The sequence below is a fragment of the Macaca nemestrina genome, chromosome 6 (assembly GCF_043159975.1).
Source record: "Macaca nemestrina isolate mMacNem1 chromosome 6, mMacNem.hap1, whole genome shotgun sequence".
Classification (NCBI taxonomy): Eukaryota; Metazoa; Chordata; class Mammalia; order Primates; family Cercopithecidae; genus Macaca; species Macaca nemestrina.
In genome coordinates, this window is record NC_092130.1 from 110,017,221 (window position 1) to 110,044,883 (window position 27,663).

The 27,663-nt window shown below is 36.8% G+C and overlaps 1 protein-coding gene across 2 annotated transcripts in view; it reads left to right on the forward strand.

Annotated features, from left to right (window-relative positions):
• The window catches only part of LOC105499481 (ADAM metallopeptidase with thrombospondin type 1 motif 6), a 329,327-nt gene that overhangs the window by 221,021 nt on the left and 80,643 nt on the right, over positions 1-27,663 (forward strand). For both annotated transcript variants that reach the window (XM_011772051.3, XM_071098858.1), the window contains 2 exons: positions 2,067-2,130; positions 20,803-20,905. In XM_011772051.3, coding sequence (XP_011770353.1) covers positions 2,067-2,130; positions 20,803-20,905 — 167 coding nt within the window. The remainder of the gene's footprint in view (positions 1-2,066; positions 2,131-20,802; positions 20,906-27,663) is intronic.

Sequence of the window (27,663 nt, forward strand, 5' to 3'; positions counted from 1 at the left end):
ATGTTATCTGTAAAAACGTTTCACTAGTGAGCCAAGTACTTGTCTTCAGAACAAGCCATAGGCACAGGAAGGTGGAGGAGCTTTGTTAAACAGACTTTCTTTTTCTTCCTTTCCCCTTATTGTGTAACTAAAAATAAAATGTAAAAAATAGAAAGTATTGTATATCTGTCCCAGATAAGCCAGACTTTTAATCTAATAATAATCAGATAGATTTCCTCCTCCAAAAACTACTGAATTATGGATGAATCCAAATCTGGTCTTAGCTACATTACTATTATTCCCAGGAAACCTAAGGTCTTTTCACATGTCACATAAAATTATTACTGCTACATTAGTATTAAAAGGACCAATGAGAGCACTTCAAGGGTTGAAATGCCTTGATTCGCATCACAAATCACAATGAAAAGAATACTGCCCATGTGTTAAAATAGTTTCCATTCATATGCCCCCATTAATCATCTTCCGGAGCTGCCACCACTTTTCTCCCCATGACTGTTTTATGCAGGTCAGACTGCTCCTCTCCCACCACTCTTTTCTCCAGCCCGAGTCCCCCTGGCGCAAGGCCAGCACCATCAGTATTCTTTGCTAGCTCTGTTGCTTCTCCCTCCTACCAGTGCTTCATGCCCATTACAGGTGGATGGTTCCTCTAGTTGTATTTTCTTGTCCTCCCTAAGACTAAACCGTTCTTTGGCTGCCACATGTCAAGTGCCCATTTTTGTCTAGAACACTGGTTGAGGACCTTCTTTCCCAGCTAGTGTTCGAAGGAGAATAATGTTATGATAATGCTTTTCCTTTTTTTTCTCCTTCTGAGATAAAAGATGGTCTATTTTTATTTTTTGTTTTTCTCCATTTTTAACTCAGGATCCCTCTCTTTGGTTCCTATTTCCAACTGTCTTTTCTTTTACTCTTTTAACTTGTTTTGCTTTATATTAGTTCTGTGTTTCCATTCTGCCACTTCCTATCAGTTATTCCCCTCTTGCTAAACAGAGCTTCCTGTTACCCGTTCATAAACAAGTCATGCTACCACCATCCCCACTATCTTGTTTTTATCTGACCAACCCATTTCTCCAAAGCTGGTTCAAGCTGAGCCTTTTCCCTTCCTTACTTAGAGTCAGCATTCACTGGCATTCAAAATATATTCAAAAGGTAGCTTTAATGATCCCATTGATACCAGTGAGCCAAAATTATGATTTAGACTTGATCATTTTTTTAAAATTACAGAATAACTAACCTAAGTTCAACTGAAAGCTGCTATAAATTAATAAAAGTATAAAAAACCCTGTGATAAATAATATACGCAGATACTTAAGGGAAAAAACTGGACCTCTTTTAAAAGAAGAAATTAGTTGTTTTTATCACTCAATGGTAGTATGCCCAAATAATAGCAATGGCTTTCCCTAATGTTAAATCCTTTAAAGATAACTTATATGGTCAAATATGTGATGTCTTACTGTTTCATTAATTTTGGTGAAATATAAAATATTTAGTATTTATATAATGCAATGCCATCTGATTTTTAGATTTAAATTTTTAAACTTCATGGACTATTTTGAAATGAGATGGAAATTTGTTTTTGCATTATTTACTTTGAATGAAAGCTATTTCCAGGGAGTTATTTCATGTTTCCTTGCTTCCTGTCTGGAGTAAAAACAAACTTTCCATTTCCTAGTTGGTAAACATGTAGCATCAGATTATGGATTTTGTTGAATATGATTTAAATATCTTTTAATTATAAATAAGTTATTTTTACTATGATAATTAGAAAGTATATTGACTGAATTGATTTTCTTGAGAATATAAATCATGACAATTAAAAATCTTATAAATTACTAGTAAATTAATACAAAATTAATAGTACTATTAATACAAATTAATAATAAATTGCCTTAATTTTTATGTTCAACAACCATAATTATTGCTAACAATCACCAGCATGATTAATAATTAAAACATGTCAAATGATACAGTTTTTGAAAGTAAACTTTAGTATGTTTTCATCAAGTAATATATATACTCTGTATGGATAGATGTATTATATTCACATTTTAAACAAAATGTTTTTTCAGACCTTCAGGAGGTGGAAAATATTGCCTTGGGGAAAGGAAACGGTATCGCTCCTGTAACACAGATGTAAGTAAACCAAACTCTTCTATGAAAAATTAGCTTACTCTTTCTCTAGAGTAGGGAAATTTTTTAAATTTTAAACTATTTGATAAGAAATTCATGTGTGTGAAGGTCACATTAATTTTCTAAATTGTTAATAATGAATGGAGCTGGCCTCAGCTCCATCAATTCCATTAATAAGGGTCAAGGGGGAGCTCCAGCACTGGGAACAAGTATATTCTTCCCCCAAGAGATATCAAGAGAGGCCCACACACTCTGAACTGCCCTGTCCCACACACTCACAACTTCAACACCACTATCTTTCTTGACTCCACAGAATTAATCTTATTATGCCCTTTATTCAATTTTATGTTTGCCACTGCAAGAAGTCCCAGACTCCTACATCATCCCTCATCCAATAGACAAGATGCTGTATATTTCCTCTTCTGTTCTGTTTTCTATCCCTGCCCAATTACTGAAACTTCTCCTGTACCTTCAGGAATTCAAAACCCCTAATAATCACTTCTCTGAATTTTCCTTCCTTTTACCTTCTTACTTTAATGGAAACTAGCTCTTCCTCTGAAGATAATGCTTCTCCTATAGTCTTCAAACTGGTAGGCTTTTGTTTTCTCTCTTAGCCATTGAATGACGGAGCCTGAAAGTGGATTGACAGTGTTTATATCTCATTACTCCTCCAGATCACTCTTCCTTCCCCTATCTAAAAACCATACCTTTTAATTAATGTAATTAGACTGTTAACATTTTCATGCTCTCCACCTCTACTTCTGTCTTAATTCTTGGTGATTTTATAAATATGCAGATGATTGTCCTAACATCTTCTCTTCTGAATTTTTTCATAAACACACAAACATGCTCCTATCTGTAAACAAACAAACCAAAAAACCATGCTAGTTATTTTCCTATTGCTTTGTTTCCCATTGAAACAAAATTTCTCAAAAGATTTGTCTATACTTACTGAATCCATTTCCTCTCTTCACATTTTTTTTTTTCTAAAATGGCTCCTATCAGGTTTTTGCCTTGATCATTCTATGGAAATGCTCTTGTTAAGTCACAGATGATTTCTATGCTGTTAAATCTAATAGTCAATTCTGAGTCTTCAGCTTACTACTTCACTTTCAATAGGCTTCCAGGAAACTACATTGCAGTTGTTATTTTACATTAATGCTTACTCCTCTTCCTCCTTCACTGGTTCCTACTCTTTATTTTATTTTTATTTTTTTGAGACAAGAGTCTTACTCTATCGGCCAGGCTGGAGTGCGGTGGCACTATCTTGGCTCACTGTAACCTCTGTCTCCCGGACTCAAGCAATTCTCCTGCCTCAGCCTCCCGAGTAGCTGGGATTACAGGCGTGTGCCACCACGCCTGCCATATAGTTGACAGCATATATATATACTTTTTAGTAGAGACTGGGTTTTTCACCATGTTGGCCAGGCTGGTCTCGAACTCCTGACCTCAGGTGATCCACCCGCTTCGGCCTCCCAAAGTGCTGAGATTACAGGCATGAGCCATCGCGCCGGGCCGGTTCCTACTCTTTACTCTGACCTCAATGTTAGAGTACCCAGGAGTTAGTCGGTGGCCTGTGTCTCTGCTCTCACCAGTACTCCTTTCTTTGGTGATCTTATCTGGTTCCATTGCTTTTGTACCATTTATTTGCCATTTGACCCAAAAATTTATATCTTCAGCCTGTACTTCTTTCATGAATTTCAGGTTCATATCTTACTATTTGAGTAGACTTTTAATGGACATTTAATGTTTCACATGTCCAACTGTTATCCCCAAAACATTTTCTCCACTCGTTCTTCCAGCAGGTTTTCCCATCTCAGATGTCAACTCCATTTGGCTTACACCAAAAATCCTGGAGTCTTTCTTGACACCTTTTTCTGTCTCATAGCTTATATCCAATTCCTCAGGAAATCCCATTAGTTTTGCCTTCAAAGTATATGGTAGGTGCTTCTTAACTTCACTACTGCTGCTGTGGTCTAAGTTACTGTTATCTTTCACAGGATTACTCTAATAGCCTTTTATGAGGATTCCCCTTTACTATCCAGTCCTCAATATAGGAGGCAGAGTGAGTCAGATTATCTTTTACTCAAAACCTCACAATGGCTCCCCATTTTACTTAAATCCAAAGTCGTTACAACAACCTGCAAGGTCTACACAATCTGGCTTTCATTACTTCTCTGAACTCATCTCTTACTATTTTCTTTATCATTGTCTCTACTCCAGCAACATAGGCCTCCTTCCTTGAACGTGCCTGACATGCTTCTACCTTCGGGCTTTTGCAGTAACTGTTCCCTTTGCCTTGTGTACTCTTCTCCCAAAATATCTATGTGGTTAACTCTCTCACCTCATCACCTTTACTCAACTGTCACATTTTCAATGAGATCATTCTGAATACTGAATTTCAAATTGCAGCCCTCTCCACTCCATACAACTCCAGGACTCCTAATCTTCCTTACCCTACTCTATTTTCTGCCCTTCTATCACCTATATAATTGATTTGTCATATTTAATTCTATTAAAATTGTATTTTGGAGTATTTTGGAATAATTACATGTAACTTCAATTATGATGCTCTTTTAGAGTTACCAGTGTTATTTATTCATTTGTTTAAAAAATAATTGAATGCCTGTTGTATATTAGACCCTGCTTGGGTGGAAAAGACAATCTCTGCCCCCAAAGAGCTTATAAATTTATTGGGAAATCACTTAGGTACAGAAAATAATAATACAGAGTGATAAGTGATATGATGGGATTAGTATGGGATGCTATAAAAGTGCATAGAATGGCACCTAACCTAATTAGGGACTTAAGGACTTTGTCCCACAGGAAGCTAGAGACATGAAGGGCAAATCTAAGGTGACCAGAAAAAAGTGACAATGAGAGCATCTTAGGCAGAAGGAAAATTAAGTGTAAGGCCTGAGGGTTAAGAAGTGTGATCTTTATCTTGGGACATTAAGAAACCATTGAAAGAGCCTCAGATTGATGCTTTAGATGAGAATGGATTTGTGAAAGACAAGATTACAACAGAACAATAAATCAAGAAAAATGTAGGGATATTGGTAAGAATGATTGAAGTGCTGAGCCATGGGCTCCGTGCCAGGAGTAACAGTGGAGTCCAAAGAGGGCTAACAGGGAATAAATTAAGGACCTAACTTAAAGAGCCATAAAAATCAAAGAACCAGAGTAGTGGGAAATACAGGGTGAGAGAGATAGAAGGTAAGGAGATCAGAGAATGACATGTATTTCAATTAAAGATATGACAAGTGAGAATATTCTCAATGATGACAAACTGACAAATCTGGAGTGTGGCCATGGGAGTGTGTGCCTAACCTGACTGGAGGTAAAGGAGTTCAAAAACCTTAAGTCTTGAGGAGGAGGACCTTTAACATAGGGATGCGAAAGTCACTTAGGATGCTACTGAAACTTAGAATTTAGTTCATACTATGAACAGGCTATCAGACTCCTTAATAAATGAGAGAGAGAGGCACAGTGGCTCAGGCCTATAATTCCAGCACTTTGGGAGGCTGAGGCAGGCAGATCTCTTGAGTCCAGGAGTTCAAGACCAGCCTGGGCAACATGGTGAAAACTTGTCTTAAGCAAAAAAAGAGAGAGAGAGAGAGAGAGCGTGAGAGTGACCCTTATTTATTAAGCCAGATAGGAGTGAAGCCAGATAGTGATTTGGATGATATGAATCTCGGAAGAATGGAAGTTTTATATAAGGTTAGAAGAACTGAATATCTATCTACAGTATGTCACACTTTTAGGTAGGAGTGAGAAAATCAAACCCTCCTCTCAATTCCCAACTCATTCCATTATTGTATAATCGCAGGGTTGGGGCATACAGGCCCCAATTATGTATGTATTATATACTGTAATGTGAATAATGGTAACAGGAAAAAAGTGCCAAACATCTCAGCTTGTTGCATTTTATTCATGAGTTACGTGTTAGATGTTCAGATTGTAGAACTTACTATTGGTGGGTTGAGATTTCTATTACTATCTTTGTCTTCTGTTTCATCTTTCAGCAAATTATAAGGAGATACAGTAAACATAACTATATTATGGATACATAAATATTTATGTTTTCTTCATTAATATTGACTCTACTAGCTCAGAACTTGAGGCAATTCTGCTGTCATACTAAAATATATTTTCATGCTATCCAAGTTAATAAAGTTGTCTGAATGCAATTTTGTTTAAGCTGGGGCTTGCTTTAATGTAATCTAATATATAAAAATTTCCCAAATACCTCATCTACACTAGCACTGTCCGATAGAACTTTCTTCAATGATGAAAATATTCTTTGTGTGCACTGTCCAGACCAATAGCCACTAGCCAAATTAGCTATTAAGGACTTGAAATGTTGCTAGTGCAGCTGAAGAACAGAAATTCTGAGTTTAATTAATCTTAATTTGAACAGCCCCATGTGGCTGGTGGCAACCATATAGGACAGTACAGAGCTCGACAGTCTAGCTATGCAACAGAAAAATTCTTGTTACAAAGAAGATTGTACGTTTTATGCGTAAAATTCTCCAAACAAATCACTCTTAGCTCATAAAGAGTTCACGCCTATAATACCAACTACTCAGGAGGTTGAGGTCGGAGTATCACTTGAGCCCAGGAGTTTGAGGCTGCAGTGAGCTATGATCATACCACCACACTACAGCCTGGGTGACAGTGAGACCCTGACTCAAAATAAATAAATTTTAAAAATTAAATTAAAAATAAATAAAAACATAAATGTAGAGAGACTTCCATTTTTGGTCGTGACAGACTAGGTTATTCTGACAAAATTTTTTTTTAATTACTCAGTAAGATTTTTTTATCATTTAAAAATTAGCAAGGCACTGACAAGATAGCAAAGGGGATGTCAGGAGATCAAATTCTGTGAGAAAGGGGAACATAAAAAGATAAGTAGAGCATCCAAGCACCTAAAGTACTTCTGCCCTGACGATATTGAGAGGAAAAGATAAACTGCTCCACTGTCGTTTTCTTAAGTATTACGAAAGTTGTTCCCAGATCTCCTTCCCTGCTCCTCAGCAAATTTTTTTCAGGTTTTCAAACATCATATGCTCTCAGTCATAAGTGGGAGCTAAGCTATGAGGATGCAAAGGCATAAGAATGATGCAATGGACTTTGGGGGCTCAGGGGAAAGGATAGGAAGGGAATGAGGGATAAAATACTACACATTGGGTGCAGCGTCCACTGTAGAATCTCAGAAATCATCACTAAAGAACTTACGCATGTAACCAAACACCACCTGTTCCCCAAACATCGATAGAAATAAAAAAATTAAAATTAAAAAAAAAATTTCCTCAGGTTTTATTTGCCAGGAGGTCATTGTGGACACCCTTAAAGCAGCCATTGACAAAAGGAATGAGATTACCAGAATTGGTTTAGATTAATAGTGATTTGCCCCTAAAATGGGGTTAGGGTCACCTTTCCTGAAAGACAGATTCCTAAGCAGAATATTGAACTTCTATTAGCAAGAAAGCAGAGAGTAACGGATATTGGGTAAGCCACAGTTGTCTATCTCAGAGCTATTTTAATTTCTATCTTTACTAGTAAAAGTAGTAGCCACAGAAGTAGTGATAGTAGTAGGAGCAACTGCTGCTGACATTTACTGAGCACTACTATGTACCAAACATATTATTGTAATCATATTCTCTTCCCATACTGAGAGAAGTTCTCCTTCTTGTCAGTAGTGAGTTGGTTTGGTGGAGTATTTTACATTTCCATTCTTTCAACATGAATCTAGAAAAACTATAATATAAAGTTTTGGTATAGTTTGCTCTGTTACAAGCTTGCTTCTGCAATACAAATTATCTTATATTTGATTGTTATTTTGTGATATTAAATAATATAGCAGCGAGAGTCAAACAACATCAGCATAGCTGAGGGACAAAGGAAAATTGTACTGCACATGATGACTATTCACCCCACATTCTTCTTTTTGCTCAAAACGTTTGGCCACATGCAGCATCATAGGAGCCTTATTGTGTGTTTCTGCCTGTTCTTCCTACACTGGCCTCCTGTTTCTCTAACTCAGCAGTCTCAACTGATAAGCCTTCCTTACTTTTTCAAGTTTTTAAAAAGATAATATCTTACATTTACTCCAGTATTTCTTTGCTAGGAATTTGCCATGTGTTTAAAATATTGTGCTAGTATTTTATTAGAATTTTTTCTTTTTGTTTTAATGCCCTGTCTTTGAATCGTCTGCTTCTAACCCAATTTTTCCCATATGCCTGCTATTTTTAGTGTGCAATTTTACAGAAAGAGATTTTTCATGAAGGCGTGTGTCATATTAGAGCAGAAGTGTCTACATTTTAAAAATCTAAGAGCTTCTATTATATAACCTATAGAATTTAATAATAAAGTATAAAAGGTGAGGTGATCGGAGTTAAGACTGAATAATGTGGTTGGGTGTGGTGGCTGGCTCCTGTAATCCCAGCACTTTGGGAGGGAAGGTGAGCGGATCACTTGAGGTCAGGAGTTTGAGACCAGCCTGGGCAACATGGCGAAATCCCTTTTCTACAAAAAATACAAAAATTAGCTGGGCATGTTGCTGTATGTTTTCTAAAGTATGCTCAAAGCTACTTGGGAGACTGACATGGGAGGATCGCTTGAGCCCAGGAGGTGGAGGTTACAGTGAGCCGAGATTGCATCACTGCACCCCGGGCTGGAAATAGAGTGAGATCCTGTCTCAAAAAAAAAAAAAAAAAAAAAGATTGAGTAATGTAAGCAAAAGTTTAGTGTTTTCCAGTTAACAAAGAATAGGTGTTACTCTTGAAACAGTATGGTATTATGTCTGTGTTCTTTAAGTTAACTTTGATGCTTTTTCTAAATGTATAATAGTTTAAATGTTCTTTTTTCCAATGATGCCCAGGTGTCTGTTATGTGTGAGCCACCCCAATTTAAAGGATTTAAAAGAATATACCTTTCTTTTATCAAACCAGCTTCCTGCCTTAGTACCTATTTTACATAATTTAATACTACACATATCACGTTGAATGGTCTTATAAATAAGATTTGAAAGTAAACTTTCCAATTAGTTAAAATTAATTTGACAGTCAAGGACTAGATAACAATACATAAGCGTTTTTGGCTTGGTCATTTGCAATTCCAAAACTTTTCTTGAAACTTAATTAGAAGTAATACAAAGAGTAAGTTAAAATGCTCCTGGAAGAATTTTCTAATCAGTGCTCAAAAAAATAAGATAACGTCAGATAGTCAAACAACTGGAGAACCAGAGTTTTTTATTTATTGCCATGAATCTTTGAGACTTGCTGTATGTTTTCTAAAGTATGCTCAAAGTGTAAGTTAAAATAGAAAATAGAAAATTGGCTGGGTGCCATGGCTCACGCCTGTAATCAATTCCAGCACTTTGGGAGGCAGGGGCAGGTGGATTGCTTGAGCCCAGGAATTTGAGACCAGCCTGGGCAACATGGCAAGAGCCCATCTCTACAAAAAATACAGAAATTAGCTGGGCATGATGGTGCATGCCTGTAGTCCCAGCTACTTGGGAGGCTGAAGTGAGAGGATCACCTGAGCCCGGGAGGTTGAGGCTACATTTAGCTGAGATGCTCACTACCCTCCAGCCTGGGTGACAGAGACCCTGTCTCAACAAATAAAAAAATAGAAAAAAAGAAACAGAAAAGAAAGTAGAAAATCCAGACTATTAGGCTGGTTCAACTGTGTTTGATAGATTTTACCTGAATTCCTTTTAGGACCTTGCAACCCATTCTACATAGCCCATGTAATATAGTAGTCTTGATCCTCTCATTTCTGTGGTTGAGTAGTTGGTACTATGGTTTACTGCATGGTTCTCATGGTTTTACATATAATAATAATAATTGTTATTAGTTGTAACTCTCTGATTAGAGTTGTTAGCTTATAGCACTGCATTAAAATCAAAACTAAAAAATATAATACATTAGAAGATCAGAGGAAAAGGAAAATAATATAAATATGTATAATTTAAAATACGTATAAAATTGGCCGGGCACAATGGCTCATGCTTGTAATCCCAGCATTTGGGAAGCCAAGGAGGGTGGATCACGAGGTCAGGAGTTCAAGTCTAGCCTGGCCAAGATGGTGAGACCCCGTCTCTACTAAAAATACAAAAAATTAGCCGGGCGTGGTGGCGGGCGCCTGTAATCCCAGCTACTCGGGAGACTGAGGCAGGAGAATGGCGTGAACCCAAGAGGCGGAGGTTGCAGTGACCCGAGATCGCGCCACTGCACTCCAGCCTGGGCGACAACGAAACTCCATCTCAAAAAAAAAAAAAAAAAAGATGGGTCACAAATTTTGCTCCGAGCTTCCTAGTAACCCAAGTAAAGAGACAAACATTATCAGTTCTAAGATTCATAATGTCTTGTGGTCATGACAAAAGGACATACATCCACAACCAAAAAGGAATACTTTATTATTTTGAAGCTTTGATATTCCTCCTGTGTGGAGCCCTACACTGGTGAATCAGATTGAAACATACAAGGCTCATAGGACTCTCTTTGCTTAGGTTAGAGGAGAAATTAGAACCTAGAGTCAACGTAGGGCAAGTAGTCTAAAAAAGTAGCAAGCTCAAAAACAGTATATCTGCAGTTTCTTTTTTTTCTTTTTTTTTTTTTTTTTTTTTTTTTTGACGGAGTCCTGCTCTGTCGCCCAGGCTGGAGTGCAATGGCGCCATCTCGGCTCACTACAAGCTCCGCCTCCCGGGTTCACGCCATTCTCCTGCCTCGGTCTCCCGAGCAGCTGGGATTACAGGCGCCCACCACCACGCCCGGCTAATTTTTTGTGTTTTTAGTAGAGATGGGGTTTCACCGTGTTAGCCAGGATGGTCTCGATCTCCTGACCTCCTGATCCACCCGCCTCGGCCTCCGAAAGTGCTGGGATTACAGGCGTGATCCACCGCGCCCGGCCTCTGCAGTTTCTTTCTAATGCTGATTTAATTTCTACCCCAAACATTTAAAAGGTATAGAAATGGTAAGAAGAGAAGAGAGCTCTTTGGTGGAAAGGGAACTGTGTTCCTATTAACTCCTATCCCTCTTAACCTGATTTCAAAGAAAAGATCCACAGAGATAGAAGAAGCAAACTTATGAAGACAAAACTTTCATTCTAAGAATTTAAGAATAGAACAGAAAAGGATGTCAAGCTGTAAAATTGGCCTGCCCACTCTCAACAACGACATAACCAGCCTAGATGCCAAAGGTATTCAGTTTACTAGACTCTGAGGCTGATTAGTTGCATCAGGATGTGTTGGATGGGCAGTTTGTTTCCTGTATCACCGTTTGTCGCCCTAGAAAGTCTTCAAAAGCAGCTACACAAGGACCCTTTCTTTGATATACAAATAATGGTCTCCAGGCTGGAATAACAGGTAAAGACAATAGCTGCAGCAGGAACAAATTAATATACTTTTCATCTTGAAGCTGCTGAGAAACCAGGAACATTTATTAAAGACATATAGGAGAAATGGATAAAATTTGATCTTTCTGTTAAGCCAGGAACTACAATAGAGTTTTTGGCATCATGAGCTAATCTAATAGACATGGCCTTGTGGAACCTGGGTTTGGAGGGCAGAATTTTATAGAAGTCATAATGCTTGAGAGTTCATTGGTTGAGGACACAGTTCTCGTTTTTGCACATAGAGATAAATGGTTGATTAGGTCCTGACAGATTTTATAAATGTGCAAAGGTAGAAACTAACATGATTTTCTGGCAGAGCCGTTATGAAAAGTGAAGACCCAAGATCTGTGCTCAATCTTCTGAAAAATGTTTGCTTAGGAGCTGCTCAAAAGTAGACTTTTGATTATTATGTATATGGAATCTTATTTTTACTGGCATAAAGAACACTGACTACTAATCAGGCATTTCTGTTTTTCTGAACAATTTTTCATTCAAATGACTTGAAACTATCATGCAGAATGTTCTAAGAGGATAAAAATTGATGTACATATTATAACTATTTTAAGTAGCAGAATTTAAAGGTTAGTGTTGTGAATACTAGAAAACTTAATTTTTGTAAAGAGCAAAAATATGACTATATAAAGGTTATAAACCAAATTTTGTATCAAAGCCTAAAGAAGAAATATTAGCTACTATGAAAAGGATTTTCCCAAATTTCTGAAAAGAGTTTTCTGGTGCTTAGTTGTTTTCCAAAACCAAAATTATCTTTGTATTTTTCTTACTCCATATTATTTGTGATTTGGTGTTTACTTGATAATACGATTATGATAGAACTTCTTGTGAACCGTATAAGCTCCGCTTTGGCTGGGATGGAAAGGCACGTTATTCTTGCATCTTAAACATTTGGTTTCCCTTCTTTATGTGTAAAAGCTGTAAAAAATGTATGGAGGAAAAGGGTTTTCCAGGTCATCTGTGGTCTGTTCTAAGATTTAAGTATAGGTTATGTAGTACTTGGGTGTGTTCTCAGTCAGCTCTGCTAGAGGAGTATATTATTCAGCAATTTTTTTCCTTTTCAATGCATTGCTTAAGATCATTAAATAGTGTTTTTGCTTTGGTTGTGGCAGACAGGAAAATTATATATTTGGAAGTAGGATTGTGGTGAAAATAAAAGCATGCAGTTGGAAGTTAAATTGATTGACTTGAGTGTGAATGTCACACATGTTGCTGTTTGACCTTGGCAAATCACCTAACCTCTCTAAATTTCAGTTGACTCCTATATAAATAGGCTCTATGAAACTTACAGAGTTGTTTGACAATTAAAAGAAGTAACATACATAAAACATCTGGTGCTATTTCTAGTACCTAATTGGTATTCAGTACCTCATCAAATCTTCAAATCTTTAGTCTTTGGAAAGACCAGTATTTTTAAAAAGAGGAAACTAAAGCTTAGCAACTGGCTAGCGCTGTGAAAGAGATCCAGTAAAGTGTGGAATTTCTAATCTAGTGCTCTTAAAAGAGATGAAGCCCTTGGGAGGTGGGTGTGGCAAGGTAAGCTTCTCTGAAAGAATTGGGTCACCTTAGACATTGTCTTCCAGTCTAACCTCACTAGATAGCTGAGAACCAGATAGCTGAGAACATTCTGAAACTACACATCTTGCCCTCAGGGAGAGTTGCAGGGTAAGTGAAGACAGGGTACAGAGTTGATCCATTGACAAACAGTGTTATAATCATGTCTTAAACTATAATTAGAAAACAAGTATGTGTCAACCATTTTATTCTTATAAACATACTTTATATATTTTACTGGTAGAAGGTAGCCGAGTTACCAGTGGCAAATCACTACAGGTCTGCAGCAACCTCAATTCTTGCCTGTTCAGAAGAAAGAATACAACTGAGGGGCGTAAGGCAGAAAAAGAAAACGAGGCAAGTTTCAGAGCTGGAGTAGAAGTTTATTTAAAAGGTTTTAGAACAGGAAAGAAAGGAAAGGAAAGGATGCTTGGAAGAGACTCAAGTGGGCACCGAAGTCAAGTGCAGTGTTTAACTTTCATCCTAGAACTTAATAGCCTGGCCCCTTTCTCATGATTCTTCCCTTAGGGTGGGCTGCCCACATATGCGGTACCCTCCTGCCCTTGGGAGGTGAGCATTCCCAGTGTGTTTAGGAAGTTGTACGCGTGCCCATCTGAAGCTTTTCTTCCCTTTTCTGGCGGAGTGACCCTGGAAGGTCATACTCCACCATTTTGTCTCTTAATGTGCATGCCCAGGAAGTTGCTTCTCCCTGGCACTTGCATTCAATTAACACTTTAGTGCAACAGGTGTGGACCATCAGGAAATGGCCTCTCCCTGGTGCCAGCTGCCAATTTATCACTTTTAGAGAGGCAATATGATAATTGCCAAACTGTCACCTGACATTCCTAGTGGGTCGGGGAGAGCCCTTTCCTGCCCTGTTCTTGCCTATCTAACTACCTGTAACATACACACACACACACACACACACACACACAAACACACACAGCAAAAAATAACAGGAACAATATCTTGGTAATCTTTATTAAGTTAATATGAATTTTATAGTGTGTATTATGTTTTGAGAAATAAGGACTAAGTTTTAAGCACAAAGTAGAGCTTGTTTGTTTATTTTGTGCTTTAAAATACTTTTAAAAATTACAAAGTAAAAGTTTGTTTCTTAACCTTTTTTTGGAGACAGGGTCAGGCTCTGTTGCCCAGGCTGGAGTGCAACGGTATGATCTGGACTCACTGCAAGCTCTGCTACCCAGGCTCAAGCAATCCTCCCACCTCAGCCTCCCAAGTAGCTGGGACTACAGGCATGCACCACCACACCCAACTAATTTTTGTATTTTTTGTAGAGATGAGTTTTGCCATGTTGCCCAGTCTGTTCTCAAACTCCCGAACTTGAGTGATCCACCCTGCCTCGGCTTCTCAAAGTGCTGGGATTACAGGAATGAGCCATTATGCCTGACCTGTTATTTAATGTGTTTATAAGCTCAGGGAAAGAGTTTTGCCATAGGTAGATGGCGTTTTAATTAAATTCAGACTATTGAAGGCATACACAAGTAACTTTAATTTTTAAAACCTGCATAAAAGATTATGGTATCAAGCATGACACTGGATTCAAGTTTGTCTGGACAATGTGGGTTATCTGCCTTTTGTTTTCTTTTGCTTTAAAAGTAAATGTATAGTGAAAAAAAATCAGAAACTATTTGGGAGAAAAAAGAGAAGAAAGTTGAATAAAAACTGAGGTTGAGATGCTTCACTACAGGCATTGACCACTAAATTCAACTTTATTTGAATGCCCTAGAATGAATTAGTTTATCAGTGGTATATGATAACTAGGGAATCAGGAAATTTGTTTGCAACATTTAAAAGAGGGTATAGAAGCAAGGCTTTTGTTAGCGTGTATGGTACCTTTGTGTAATTTCCAAAAAGATGCCCATCTGGGTGAACACATAAAAATGTATCCCTTCACAGGCCCTTGTCAAGTACATGACTTGCTAAGTAGGGCAGGGGTTGGATTTTAAACTCCCTCAATAAACAGGGTGCAATCTGCTAAGAATATGTTGTTTTCCTGTAGAGGAAAAAGAAAATGAAATTTTGGAAGTGTTGAAGGTTGATGTAGTGTAATAGGGATGATGTAAGAGTGAATTTGATATGAAAGCAAAAAGGAAGAAGCAGAAGGTGGGAAAGGAGTAGAGAAAGGAAGCAGAAGAACAGAAGGTCAGTTTTGCTTAGTTTGCAATTTTCCCTGAGGCCATAGGAGTCATTTTATCTTTCCAACCTGCATATCTTCCTTTAGAAGAGGAGAGGAAAGGAAAGGGAAAGGGACAAAGGCATTTTCATTCTTGGCTCTTTTTTCATGTTACCAGTAAGAAATTATACATCGTTTTTAGAATTTTCCTCATTTGCAAGATATTTTGATGTGTATTTCTCTTGAAGGTAAGAGTTTTGGGAGTATATTTTGCAAATGAAAAAAAGGAGGCTCAAAAAGGATTGGGGACTTGCCAATGTCACCCTATTCTTTGGGACAAAACCAGGATTAGAACCCCAGTAATAGAAATGCCACTGAAAAGTTTGTAAGCAGAAGCTAGATTTCTTTCTGTAGCAACTTTTAGGCCTCAATGAATTATTCTTTTTTTTAAGATTTATCTACCAATACAAAGTATTAAGTTTACTCAGAAGGAGAAACTTCTAAACAAAATAGTTGGAAGACTGTTGTTAACTTATACAGATCTCTGGAGAAGAGAGTAGTGATAAAGATGCTAATATTAATTTATTTCTTTGAAAATACTAAGATCTAAAGATGCTGAGACCTGCGGCTTTGCTATCCAGATTTATGTAGGGCCTACTAGTTTGTTTTTTAAAGGAGAAGATGCTTGATGAGTGTTAGCACTAGAAGGCTGAAAATCTGTCAGGCTTTTACTTTAATTATCTGTTGCTTATGCTTTTTTAATTACTGCTTTCTGTTATGGTTTCTGCATAGTGTCAGCATTTATTATCCTTAAGTAATTTCAATACCATTATTCTTTAAACTCTCTACTATTCCTAAACAAAACAAAAATGTATTTTACGTAATTTTTCCTTAAGGAAATCCTCTTTCGCTCTCATTTTTTCAAACCAGCATATATAATTGCAACTGAGCCTATTTTTAATCAACGCAAATTCAGAGCATTCCCTGATGGAATGAAATCAGGAAAGCAGAATGCTGGCTGATGTATTCTAGAAACAATGGCATGGAATCAAGTCCCCAAGTCTACTTCAATTCCCTGAAACCTTTCCATTCTCTATACTATTCTGTTAACACCCTGAATACACTCCTGCCTCAGGGCCTTTGGATTTACTGTGTTCTGGAAGATTCTTTTCACGGATATGTACATAAATCATTCCTTCAGTTTCTTTTCACTCTCCGCTTGAATGCCACCTTATCAGAGAGGATTTCTCTGATCATAGTATTTAAAACAACTTCCCTCCCACCTCACTGTCAATCTCCTTATCTTGCTTTATTTTTCTTCTTTCTCGTCTCCAACTAGAGTAAACTCTATGAAACCAGAACTCTAATCTGTTTGGGTTTTGTTTTTCTGTAACCCTGCAGCCTAGATTGTATCTGCCACATATTAAGCATTTTATAAATACTTGCTAAAATGTAAAGAAAGATACTTAAGGCCCAGTCTTGCTGCCTTGTTTTAAGAGGACTAACGATAAGCTATGATGTGCCCCTAGGAAAGCCATCAAGGTCCAGATACCTTTCACTTGAGGGTAAGATTTGTTCAGTGTGGATCCAGAAGAAAGGAGAAAGATAATTGGGTTATAGGAAGGCAGGTTTTGACTGAAAGTAAGGAAGAACCTGCTAATAATTGCAGCTGTTTGAAAAGTGTTTGATCTTTTTTTCTGTAGATGTTTATATAGATTGTATGACCACTTTGGGGATAATTATAGAGGAAATCCAAGCATCTTATGCAAATTAGATTATATCACTTCTAACATGAGTTCTTACAAGGTATGGTTCTATATTGACTGAGAAATTAATAGTTGAGTTGAGTTCTTACGTGAAATGCTGGCAAACAGATATATCTATGTTATGTTAACACCCTACACCAGGAGTTGACAAATTGTACCTCTCAGGCCAAATTGTATTGGTTAACTCTTTTTTAAGTATTTTTATTGGAACATAGCCATGGCCATTTGTTTACATATTGTCTATGGCTTCTCTCACACTATAATGCACAGTTGAGTAGTTGCAACAGAGACACATGGCCTGCAAAGCCTAAAATATTCGCTGTGTGGACCTTTACAGTAAAAGTTTGACAACTTCTGCCCTAAAGTGAAAAAATATTGTGTGGAAACTTATCTTATTCAGTTTTCCAAGTCGTTCATCATGATGATGATGATGATGATGATGATGATGATAACTGTTGTATCAATTAAGATTTAACTATAACATAATAGACCAGTCTGAATATTAAAATAGAGGGAATTTAATGCAGGAAATTGATTACATGGATGATGAGAGTCTGACTAGTTTCTTCCAGAAAGATACGTAGGAGGTAGTTTTGTCAGAGCCCAGAGGTTAGAATCACACAGCAGAAGCTGGAATCATAGGATAGAAGGGTAGGGAGGATGGAACTGTTACCTGAAGGTGGAGCTACAAAAAAGATTCTCCTTATGCTGAGATGCTGCCCAAGGCACAGAGGAAAGGAGAAAAATACTCTAGCTTCTCCAACTAGTGCCTCCCATTACCTGAACCCAACCATAAGTCAGCTGACAAAAAAGCCTAGGAAATGGAGCTTTCAGGGTTTGTTCCCCTAAAATACAGAGCAGAGCAGAAGGGTAAGGAATGAGTGTAAGGACCCCTTCATAGCTGCTAATGATTATTAAGTGCTACCTTAGGCCAGGTACAGAGCTAAACAGTTTGCGTGAATATGTCGACTAGGAGGTAAATACTAGTATTACCCCCAGATTGTAGATGAGGCTTAAACAAGTAAATTGCTCAAGGCCATGAATTAAATAAATGACTAAGTTAGAAATAATCCAGTTCTGCCTTACTCCAAAACTCTTGCTTTTATCCCTCTTATTTTACAAATGAGAAAAAAAAGTAATATGGAAAGATAAGAAACTTGCATCTGGTTAATGACAGGGCCAAGTCTAGAACCCAAATTGTTCCTATTAGGTTTTTGTACATTTTAAGGAAGCTATAACCTGTAATGCTATTATTGTAGCATTTGGAGAGTGTCCAGAGGAGATTCCCACACTTATGGTGAAAGTATCCTTATACGCTGAAACTATTACTGAGCAACCTTTCTGTACCCCAGTTTACTTCGTTGTAAAATGGGATTATTAATTATAACTACCTCAAAAGAGTGTTGAGAAGGAGTATATAGATAATATATCTAAAGATCCCGGAACAGTGTGCCACATAATAAGTACTTAGTAAATACTAGCTTGCTCTTGTTATTGTTAATCTTTTTATTATGCTCACCCTGAGAGTGGTTATCACAGGAAAAAAGTAGATCAAAAATGTCATGAAACATTATCAAGTGCTTCATTAAATAGTAATATCCTCATATTGGACATTTTACTTTTCTTCTATTTAGGAGAATTGTTAGAAGATACGAAAATATTGCATTTTTGTTTTGTTTGCCTTTAAGCGAACGGCCCTCATGATGTCTTAGTTTCTTAATTCAAGGTCTTTTTAATGTACCAGTGCTTATACATGTGAAACATCATTTCCTCTTATGCTTCTATATAGTTCATCTCTTTCATCTAGGTTGGCCTTTTTCCAACCATTCCCAATATGTGACCTTTTCCTTCCTATTCCCATGGCTTTTCTTGGCTTCATTCTTAATAGTCTCCTGCTCCCTGACAAGTCCTTTTTCTTTCTTGACTAGAACAATTTCTGTAATACTTCGGTACATGCTCAAGATTTTTTTCTTAACTGATATATCCCTAGCTAATCATAGGACACATTTATATTTCACTTGTATCCAGCACATATAGACAATCTGTAACATGCTGTCATATACTATATGTATTGCTCAAGATGGTTCTTTTTCCATGGTCGTTTTTCCATTTGTGTCTTGTTTCTCCAACAAAGTTGAAAGTCATGCTTGGATGAACTTTAGGTGATTGGTGCTTTACAAATACTTAAGTGCTGCATGAAAACTTAGAGTTCAAATTGTTTGTTTTTGAAATCGTTATTTGCTTTTAAAAGTAGTCTTGCTGCATGACAAAACCCACTAACAACTTTAGTCCTTGTGTGGGATTCACTAAAAATCGCTTGAAAAGTAAAGGATTCCTTTAACCGTGAGCACTCTGAAGATGCAAAGATTAGCTGACCAGGAAACAAAAGACCCTGAAACCATATCCTTCCAGCCTGATACACCTTTTAGCCTATGGTAAATATTTTTCATTTTTTTTTTTTAAAGGCAAGCAAGAAGGTAATTTGACAATATTAATCACTAGATTTGGCATTGGAATGTCATATTTTAATGTGCTGAAAACACTCTGCTGCCACTATTTTCAGAATCAGAGGCTTTGGACTTGATGTGGTGAAAATTGAACTGTAGTATATAGGAAGCAATGATGACCATGCAAATATTTGCACATTGTGGTCTGTTATTACTGCATATGCTTCAGAGTGACCATTTGCAATGTACTGTCCTCAGAAAACTATATAAAGCAAACAGAGATCTAAGGGAGGATAGTAAAAAGTCCTCAAAACAATCTCTGAGTGTGACTGTAACACACTTGTTTTTTATTCCCAATTCAGAATTTTCTCTAGTGACATATTCTTTTCTTCCGTATTTAAGGAGAATGTTTTCTCAGTCTTTCAAAATCAATATTTTTTAGTTTTTAAGTACTACAGCTGTTGAACTTTAAAAGATAAGTCAAATTAAGTCATATCACTCAAACACGATGAGCTTTATAATTCTTTGTGAACTTAAAGGTTGAGTTTAGGATGACCCTGTGGTATATAGAATCTAGAGCTAGCTGGATTGGCAAGATTTTTCTCTTTAAAAAACTTCAGAAGCGTTTCTGAATAGAAGGAACATTTCCAGCTTTTAAAACAGATAATCCTTTTTTCATCCTCTTAACATCCTTCTCCATACCTCATGCAAATGTACATGTTTTGGGCCATTTTGTATTTTATTTTCTGGGATGTTAATAAATTAAATGTAAATCTTAATAAGTCCAAATCCCTTGAATTTCAAGATGTTTATAGTTGAGGTCTAGTATTTTGCCTACTTTATTCCTCATTTAAAATATGGTTTTTGTCAAGGCTAAACAGTAAATTGCTATAGTAGTAGGAGTCCAAACCACAATTAATAGGGCTGAATGTCATGTTACAAGCCTGCTTCTTGATTTTTTAAAATAAAGATCAGGGAGTAGCTATGGCAACTGGACCTCAAATACTGTTACCCCAAAGGATTTTGTGTTTTAATTTCTTCATCTAGGTTTTCTGTGTCTTTATAAGGAGACACCTGATGGACTACAAGGAGGATTATGACATGTATCCAACCGTAAATTTATAGGGAAACAGCATACCACTTTGTTTAAATTACCTAAGTTATATCTTCTATAGCTAAGATTTCAGCTCACACATTTCACTCTGAATACTGATTGTAATACAGAAAAGCAAATGCCAGAGTTATAGCCACAGAATAAGGTAGTGAGTTAATTTGATGGAGTTCATTTTAGGGACATTGTCCCTTGCTTTTGGTATTTTCCAACAATGGTACCATTTATGATTTTATTTTATTTTAGCCATGCCCTTTGGGTTCCCGAGATTTTCGAGAGAAACAGTGTGCAGACTTTGACAATATGCCTTTCCGAGGAAAGTATTATAACTGGAAACCCTATACTGGAGGTAATGTATAACCTGACAGAGCATTCATGCTTGAGCACTTTGCAAATATCAAAGAATATACAAATACATAAAAACAAAAACATGCATACATTCATGTACATACTAGTTAAAATTAGTGTCTGCCAATAAAAGCAGGGAAATGCTTATAGTACTATAAAGGTCTTATGGTTTATTTGCCCTGTAATAAGGTTTATATATTAGTACAAATGATCAGAAATCATTTTTTAAAACATAATTATGTTTAACAGGTATAAAATTCCTAGAAAGGATATCTGGATATCAAAACCATGTAGTATTTTTTGAGTTCTGCTTGAGGCTTCCTTGGGGTATATGTAAGTTACGTTATAATCTTTAAATGTTTGCAATTATCACCCTAAAACAAGTTATAAGAATATAAATCAGGAAACTGTGTCCTTGCTTAGTCAAAGGCCAAGATTATTGTTATTCTTTTTCAGAGTTAGGAAACATTTTTGCTCTTTAATTTGGGCATGTATCAAGCACTGATTGTTCAATAAGCAGATGTATTTTACACTCCCAAAATATAAATTACATTTTGTTGAAAATTTCTCTTGGAGGCCAGGCATAATGGCTCATGCCTGTAATCCCAGCACTTTGGGAGGCCGAGGCAGGTGGATCACCTGAGGTCAGGAGTTCAAGACTAGCCTGGGCAACATGGCAAAACACCATCTCTACTAAAAATACAAAAAGTAGCTAGGTGTGGTGGCGTGCACCTGTAGACCCAGCTATTTGGGAAGCTAAGGCAGGAGAATCACTTGAACCCAGGAGGCGGAGGTTGCAGAGAGCCAAGATCACGCCACTGTACTCCATCCTAGGCGACAGAGTGAGACTCCATCTCACAATTTAAAAAACAGGAAATATACTCTTAAGATAAGTTTACTGTTTGCTTGGTTTTCCAGTATCTTACATTAAAAGAATTTTACAGTGACAACTTTATATTTACCACCAAGATTCTACCATTAACATTTTACTATACTTTCTTCATACATGTCTATTCTTCTATCCATTTATTAATCCATCTTATTTTTTGATGTATTTCAATTTAAATAGCAGTCATTAATGTACTTTCCTCTAAGTACTTCAGCATGGTAACATTATCGACAGTTCAGTTATTTGTTTACTTTTTTCTCTTAAGGCAAGATTATATACAGTGACATGCAAAATTTTAACTATGCTTTCTCTGGTTTTTGACCAATACACACACTTTAAAAATCCTATTGCAATATGGAACATTGACTTTACCTCCAAAATTCTTCTAGTCTTTGCCTTAGTCAATTTGGACTGTGATTACAAGTTGCTATAGACTGGAGATCTTAAAATATAAAATTATTTCTCAGTACTGGAGGCTGGAAATCTGAGATCGAGGTGTCAGCAAGGTTAGAGTCTGGTGAGGGCCCTCCTCTGGGTTGTGAACTGTTGTTTTCTCATTGTATCCTCACATGGCAGAAAAAGTGGGGAAAAGAGCTGTCTGGGATCCTTCTTATAAGGCTACTACTGCCATTCAGAGGGCTCCACTGTCATGACCTAGTTACCTTCCAAAGGCCTCATCTTCAAATTGGGGATTAGGATTTCAACATATGGGTTTTGGGGGGACACAAACATTCGGTCCGTAAAAGTCCTTATAGTCCTTTGCAGTCAATAGTTGCCTCTCTCTACTTCTCCTAAGAGACAAGCATCATTCTGATTTTTTTTCTCACCGTAGATTAGTTTTGCCTGTTCCAGAACCTATTGTATACAATACTGTGTTGTAAATCTTCTTTAAACCTAATGTTTTTGAGATCTATCTACATTGTTGTACATAGAAGTGGCTCACTCTAGCCAAGCGCAGTGGCGGATACCTGTAAGCCCAGCTACTTGCGAGGCTGAGGCAGGAGAATCACTTGGGTCTAGGAGTTCTCTTAAAAAAAAAAAAAAAGGAGTTTATTCTTTTTTACTGCTGAGCAGTATTCCATAATAATAACCAGTTTTTCCATTCTGCTGTGATGGACATCTGGGTTGTTTCTAGTTTTTAGCTATTATGAGTAAACTGCTATGAACATTTGTGTACTGTCATTTTGTGGGCATATGTTTTCATTTTACTTGGGTAAATACTTAGGAGTAGAATTGCTGGGCAATACATTAGATGTGAATTTAGTTTAGTTTTTAAAGAAACTGCCAGATGTTTTTCCAAAGTGATTGTAGCATATTTAACTCCCACTGACAATGTCTGAGGGTTCTATTTGCTGCACATCTCTGTCAATATTTGGTCTTTTCAGTCTTCTTCTGGAGAGAGTAGAGTGGTATTTCAGTGAAATTTCCATTTCCATTTTCTAATGATAATGTTAAGCATGTTTTCATATATTTATTGGCCATTATATATCTCCTTTTGTACTGTCTATTCAAATCTTTTGCCTATTTTTAATTGAGTTGTTTACCTTCTCAAGTGGTAGTCATTTATAAGTTTTACAAATGTTTTGTCACATTCTGTGGCTTTCCCATTGCTTTTTAAATGGTGGTTTTATGCATATAAGCTTTTAATTTTTCTGTTTTTAATTCCAATTTTTAAATAATTTTTCTTTCTGGTCATTGTGTTCTGTGTCCTAAGAACTCTTTGCGCCTACCTCAATTTAAGAAAATATTTTTTTATGTTTTCTTCCAAAAGCCTTATTGTTTAGTCCTTACATTTACATCTATGATCTATCTCAAAATAATTTTTGGTATGATTTGTATCTGTAGTGTATTTATGGATTTTCTGTTTTGTTTTGTTGATCTGTCAATCCTGTGCCAGTACCATACTGACTTGATTACTGTAACTGTATAGTCATGAACACATTTGATGTTTTTTATAAGAGTTCTTCCAATATGCTAACTTACTTACTTTTTCATGTAAATTTTTGCCTCAATTGTTAATCTCCACAGAGAAACCTGCTGGACTTACGAATGGTGTTATGTTGAATCTATAGATCAATTGAGGGATAACTGAATATTAAACCATATTGAATTTTACAATTTTTGAACATGGTATATCCCTCAATTTATTTATGTCTTTAATTTCTCCCAGCTATGTCTTGTACTTTTAAGTTTAAGGTCCTGCATGTACTTTACTAAATTGATTCCTGAGTAATTTATGGTTTTGACACTATTGTTAATTAAACTTTTGAAAATTCCATTGATATTTGTATATTAACTTTGTATTCTGTGACCTTTCTAAATACTCATATTTTTTTCTTTCTTTTTTTTTTTTTTTTTTTTTTTTTTGAGACAGAGTCTGGTTCTGTCGTCCAGGCTGGAGAGCAGTGGCTCAATGTTGGCTCACTGAAACCTCCACCTCCTGGGCTCAAGCGATCCTTCCACCTCAGCACCCTGAATAGCTGAGACTACAAGTGCACACTCTCATGTCTAGCTAGTTGTATTTTTTGTAGACACAGAGTTTTGCCATGTTGCCCAGGTTGGTCTCCAACTCCTGGGCTCAAGTGATCCACATGCCACAACCTCCCAAAGTGCTGGAATTACACACCCAGCCTAAATTCCCATATTCTAATTGTTTTACGGATGCTCAGGATTTTTTTGATAAACAGTCATGTTGTCCTGAAATAGAGACAATCTATTCGAATCTTTATGCCTTTTATTTCATTTTCTTGCCTTAATGCACTGGATTGGGCCTAGAGTATAATTTTTACATGTACTGATTATATTTTTTATTCTTTATCCTATTAATATGCTGAGTGACCTGATAGATTTGACAATCTCAAACCAAGATTTTTTTTTTTTTTTTTTTTTTTTTGAGACAGGGTCTTGCTCTGTTGCCAAGGTTGGAGTGCAGTGGTGTGATCACGGCACACTGCAGCCTCAACCTCCTGGGCTCAAGCATCCTCCCACCTCAGCCTCCTGAGTAGCTGGGACTGCAGGTGTGTGCCACCATGCCTGGATAATTTTTGTATTTTTTGTACAGATGGGGTTTTGTCATGTTGCCCAGGCTGGTCTCCAATGCCTGGGCTCAAGCAATCCACCCATCTCAGCCTCCCAAAGTGCTGGGATTACAGGCATGAGCCAATGGGCCCAGCCTCAAACCAAGCTTATATTCCTAGGATAAACTGCATGTAATCATGATGTATTATTTTTTATTTATTATTGTATTTAACTTAATTGATAATGTTTTATTATGGATATTTGCATCTGTGTTTACATTTGTAAATATTTTTCTTGTAATTTGTAAATATTTTTCTTGTGACGTCTTTGATAAGTTTTGGTATCAGATGCATTCTGGTTTCCTGAAATAGAATCTTTATTTATTTTCAAAAGAATTTTAGGATTGGTATTATTTATTCCTTAGAATAGATTTCACTAGTAAAACCAGCCAGGCTTGATATTTTCTTTGTGAAAACCTGTTATTAAAAATTTAACTCCCTTATGAGAAAAGGGCTATTTAGGTTTGTTGTGTGCTTTTTTTAAAAATTTCTCGTGGGGTTTTTTTGCTTGCTTTTTTTTTTTTTCTTTTTTGAAACAAGGTCTCCCTCTGTCGCCCAGGTTGCAGTGCAGTGGCCCAATCATATCTCACTGCAGGCTCGATCTCCCGAGCTCAAGAGATCCTTCTTCCTCAGCCTCCTGAGTAGCTGGCCACCACACCGGACTAATTAATACTTAATTTTTATTTTTAGTAGAGACTACATCTTGCTATATTGTCTAGGCTGGTCTCAGACTCCTAAGCTCAAGGGATTCTTCAATCTCAGCCTGCCAAAGTACTGGGATTATAGTGTGAGCCACCATGCCTGGCCTTCTTTCAGTTTTTGATTTTGTGTCTTTAAGAAATTTATGTTATACCCATGCGGTCCAGTTTATTGATATAAAATTGATCATAACATTCTCTTGTTATGCCATTTAATATTAATATTTATAAAATCTGTAGTGATGTATGCTTTCACTTCTGATATTGATAATTTGTGTTTTCACTGTTTTTCTTGGTCAGTCTTGTTTGGGATTTAACAATTTTATTTATCTTTTCAAAGAACCACATTTTTGCTTTGGTACTCTTTCCTGTAATTTGTCTTTTTTTCTAACTTATTTATTTTTGTTCTTACAGTTATTATTTTCTTATTTATTTTCAGTTTCTTTTGCTCTTTTACATTTCCAAAATTTGATGTTATATTTTTATAGCTTTTAGTTCAAACTATTTTATTTACATTGTGAGTTCTTTGACCTCTGGGTTACTTAGAACCATTTTGTTTTAATTTCCAAATATTTGAAATTTTCTAGAATTTTTTGTTGTTCATATATAATTTAATTTCATTAAGATTAGAGAATAGGCCAGGTGTGGTGGATCATGCCTGTAATCTCAGCACTTTGGGAGGCCAAGGTGGGAGGATTTCCTTAGCCCAGGAGTTGGAGACCATCCTGGGCAACATAGTGAGACCTTGTCCATACAAAAAATAAAAAATTAGTTGGGTGTAGTGGTACATGCCTGTAGTCTCAGCTACTCAGGAGGTTGAGGTGGGAGAATCACTTGAGCTCAAGAGGTGGAGGCTACAGTGAGCTATGATCACACCACTGTAGAGTGAGAACCTGTCTTAGAAAAAAGAAAGAAAAAAGATTAGAGAATACTCTTTTCTTGGTGAATGTTCTATGTATACTTGGAAAGTAATGTTTTCTTCTGTTATTGGCTATATAGTGTTCTATAGATATCTATGAGATCAACTTGGTTGAGAATGTTGTTCAATCTTTTATATTCTTTCTGATTTTTTTCTACCCTTATTGTATCAATTATTGAGAGTGGTGTGTTAAAATCTCCAAATATTATATGGCTTTGCTTTTATTTTTAAGAAGATTTTGCTTCATGTATTTGAATCTTTTTTATTAGGTGCATATACCTTTGAGATTGTTTTGCCATAGTATAGGAGAAGTGTCTGAAATAATTTACAGACTTAATAATTACCATCTACATAATTTCATGCATATTGAATTAATCCTAAATTTATACTAAGCATTAAGGTAATTGGTTAATATGACCTTTCATTTAGAAAATCATTTTAATTCCTTTCTGGAATTAACAACTGTATTAGTCAGGGTTCTCTTTTTTTTTTTTTTTTTTTTTTTTTGAGAGGGAGCCTCACTCTGTGGCCCAGGCTGGAGTGCAGTGGCCGGATCTCAGCTCACTGCAAGCTCCGCCTCCCAGGTTTAGGCCATTCTCCTGCCTGAGCCTCCTGAGTAGCTGGGACTACAGGCGCCCGCCACCTCGCCCGGCTAGTTTGTTTTTGTTTTTTTGTTTTTTGTTTTTTTTAGTAGAGACGGGGTTTCATTGGGTTAGCCAGGATGATCTCGATCTCCTGACCTTGTGATCCGCCCGTCTCGGCCTCCCAAAGTGCTGGGATTACAGGCTTGAGCCACCGCGCCCGGCCTTAGTCAGGGTTCTCTAGAGGGACAGAACTGATGGAATATATATAAAGGGGAGTTCATTAAGTATTAGCTCACACAATCACAGGGTCCCACAATAGGCCATCTATAGGCTGAGGAGCAAAGAGAGCCAGTCTGAGTTTCAAAATTGAAGAGCTTGGAGTCAAATGTTCGAGGGCAGGAAGCATCCAGCATGGGAGAAAGATGTAGTCTGGGATGCTAGGCCAGTCTCTCTTTTCACATTTTTCTGCCTGCTTATATTCTAGCCTAGCTAGCAGCTGAGTAGATTGTGCCCACCCAGATTAAGGGTAGGTCTGCCTTTCCCAGCCCACTGACTCAGATGTTAATCTCCTCTGGCAATACGCTCACAGACA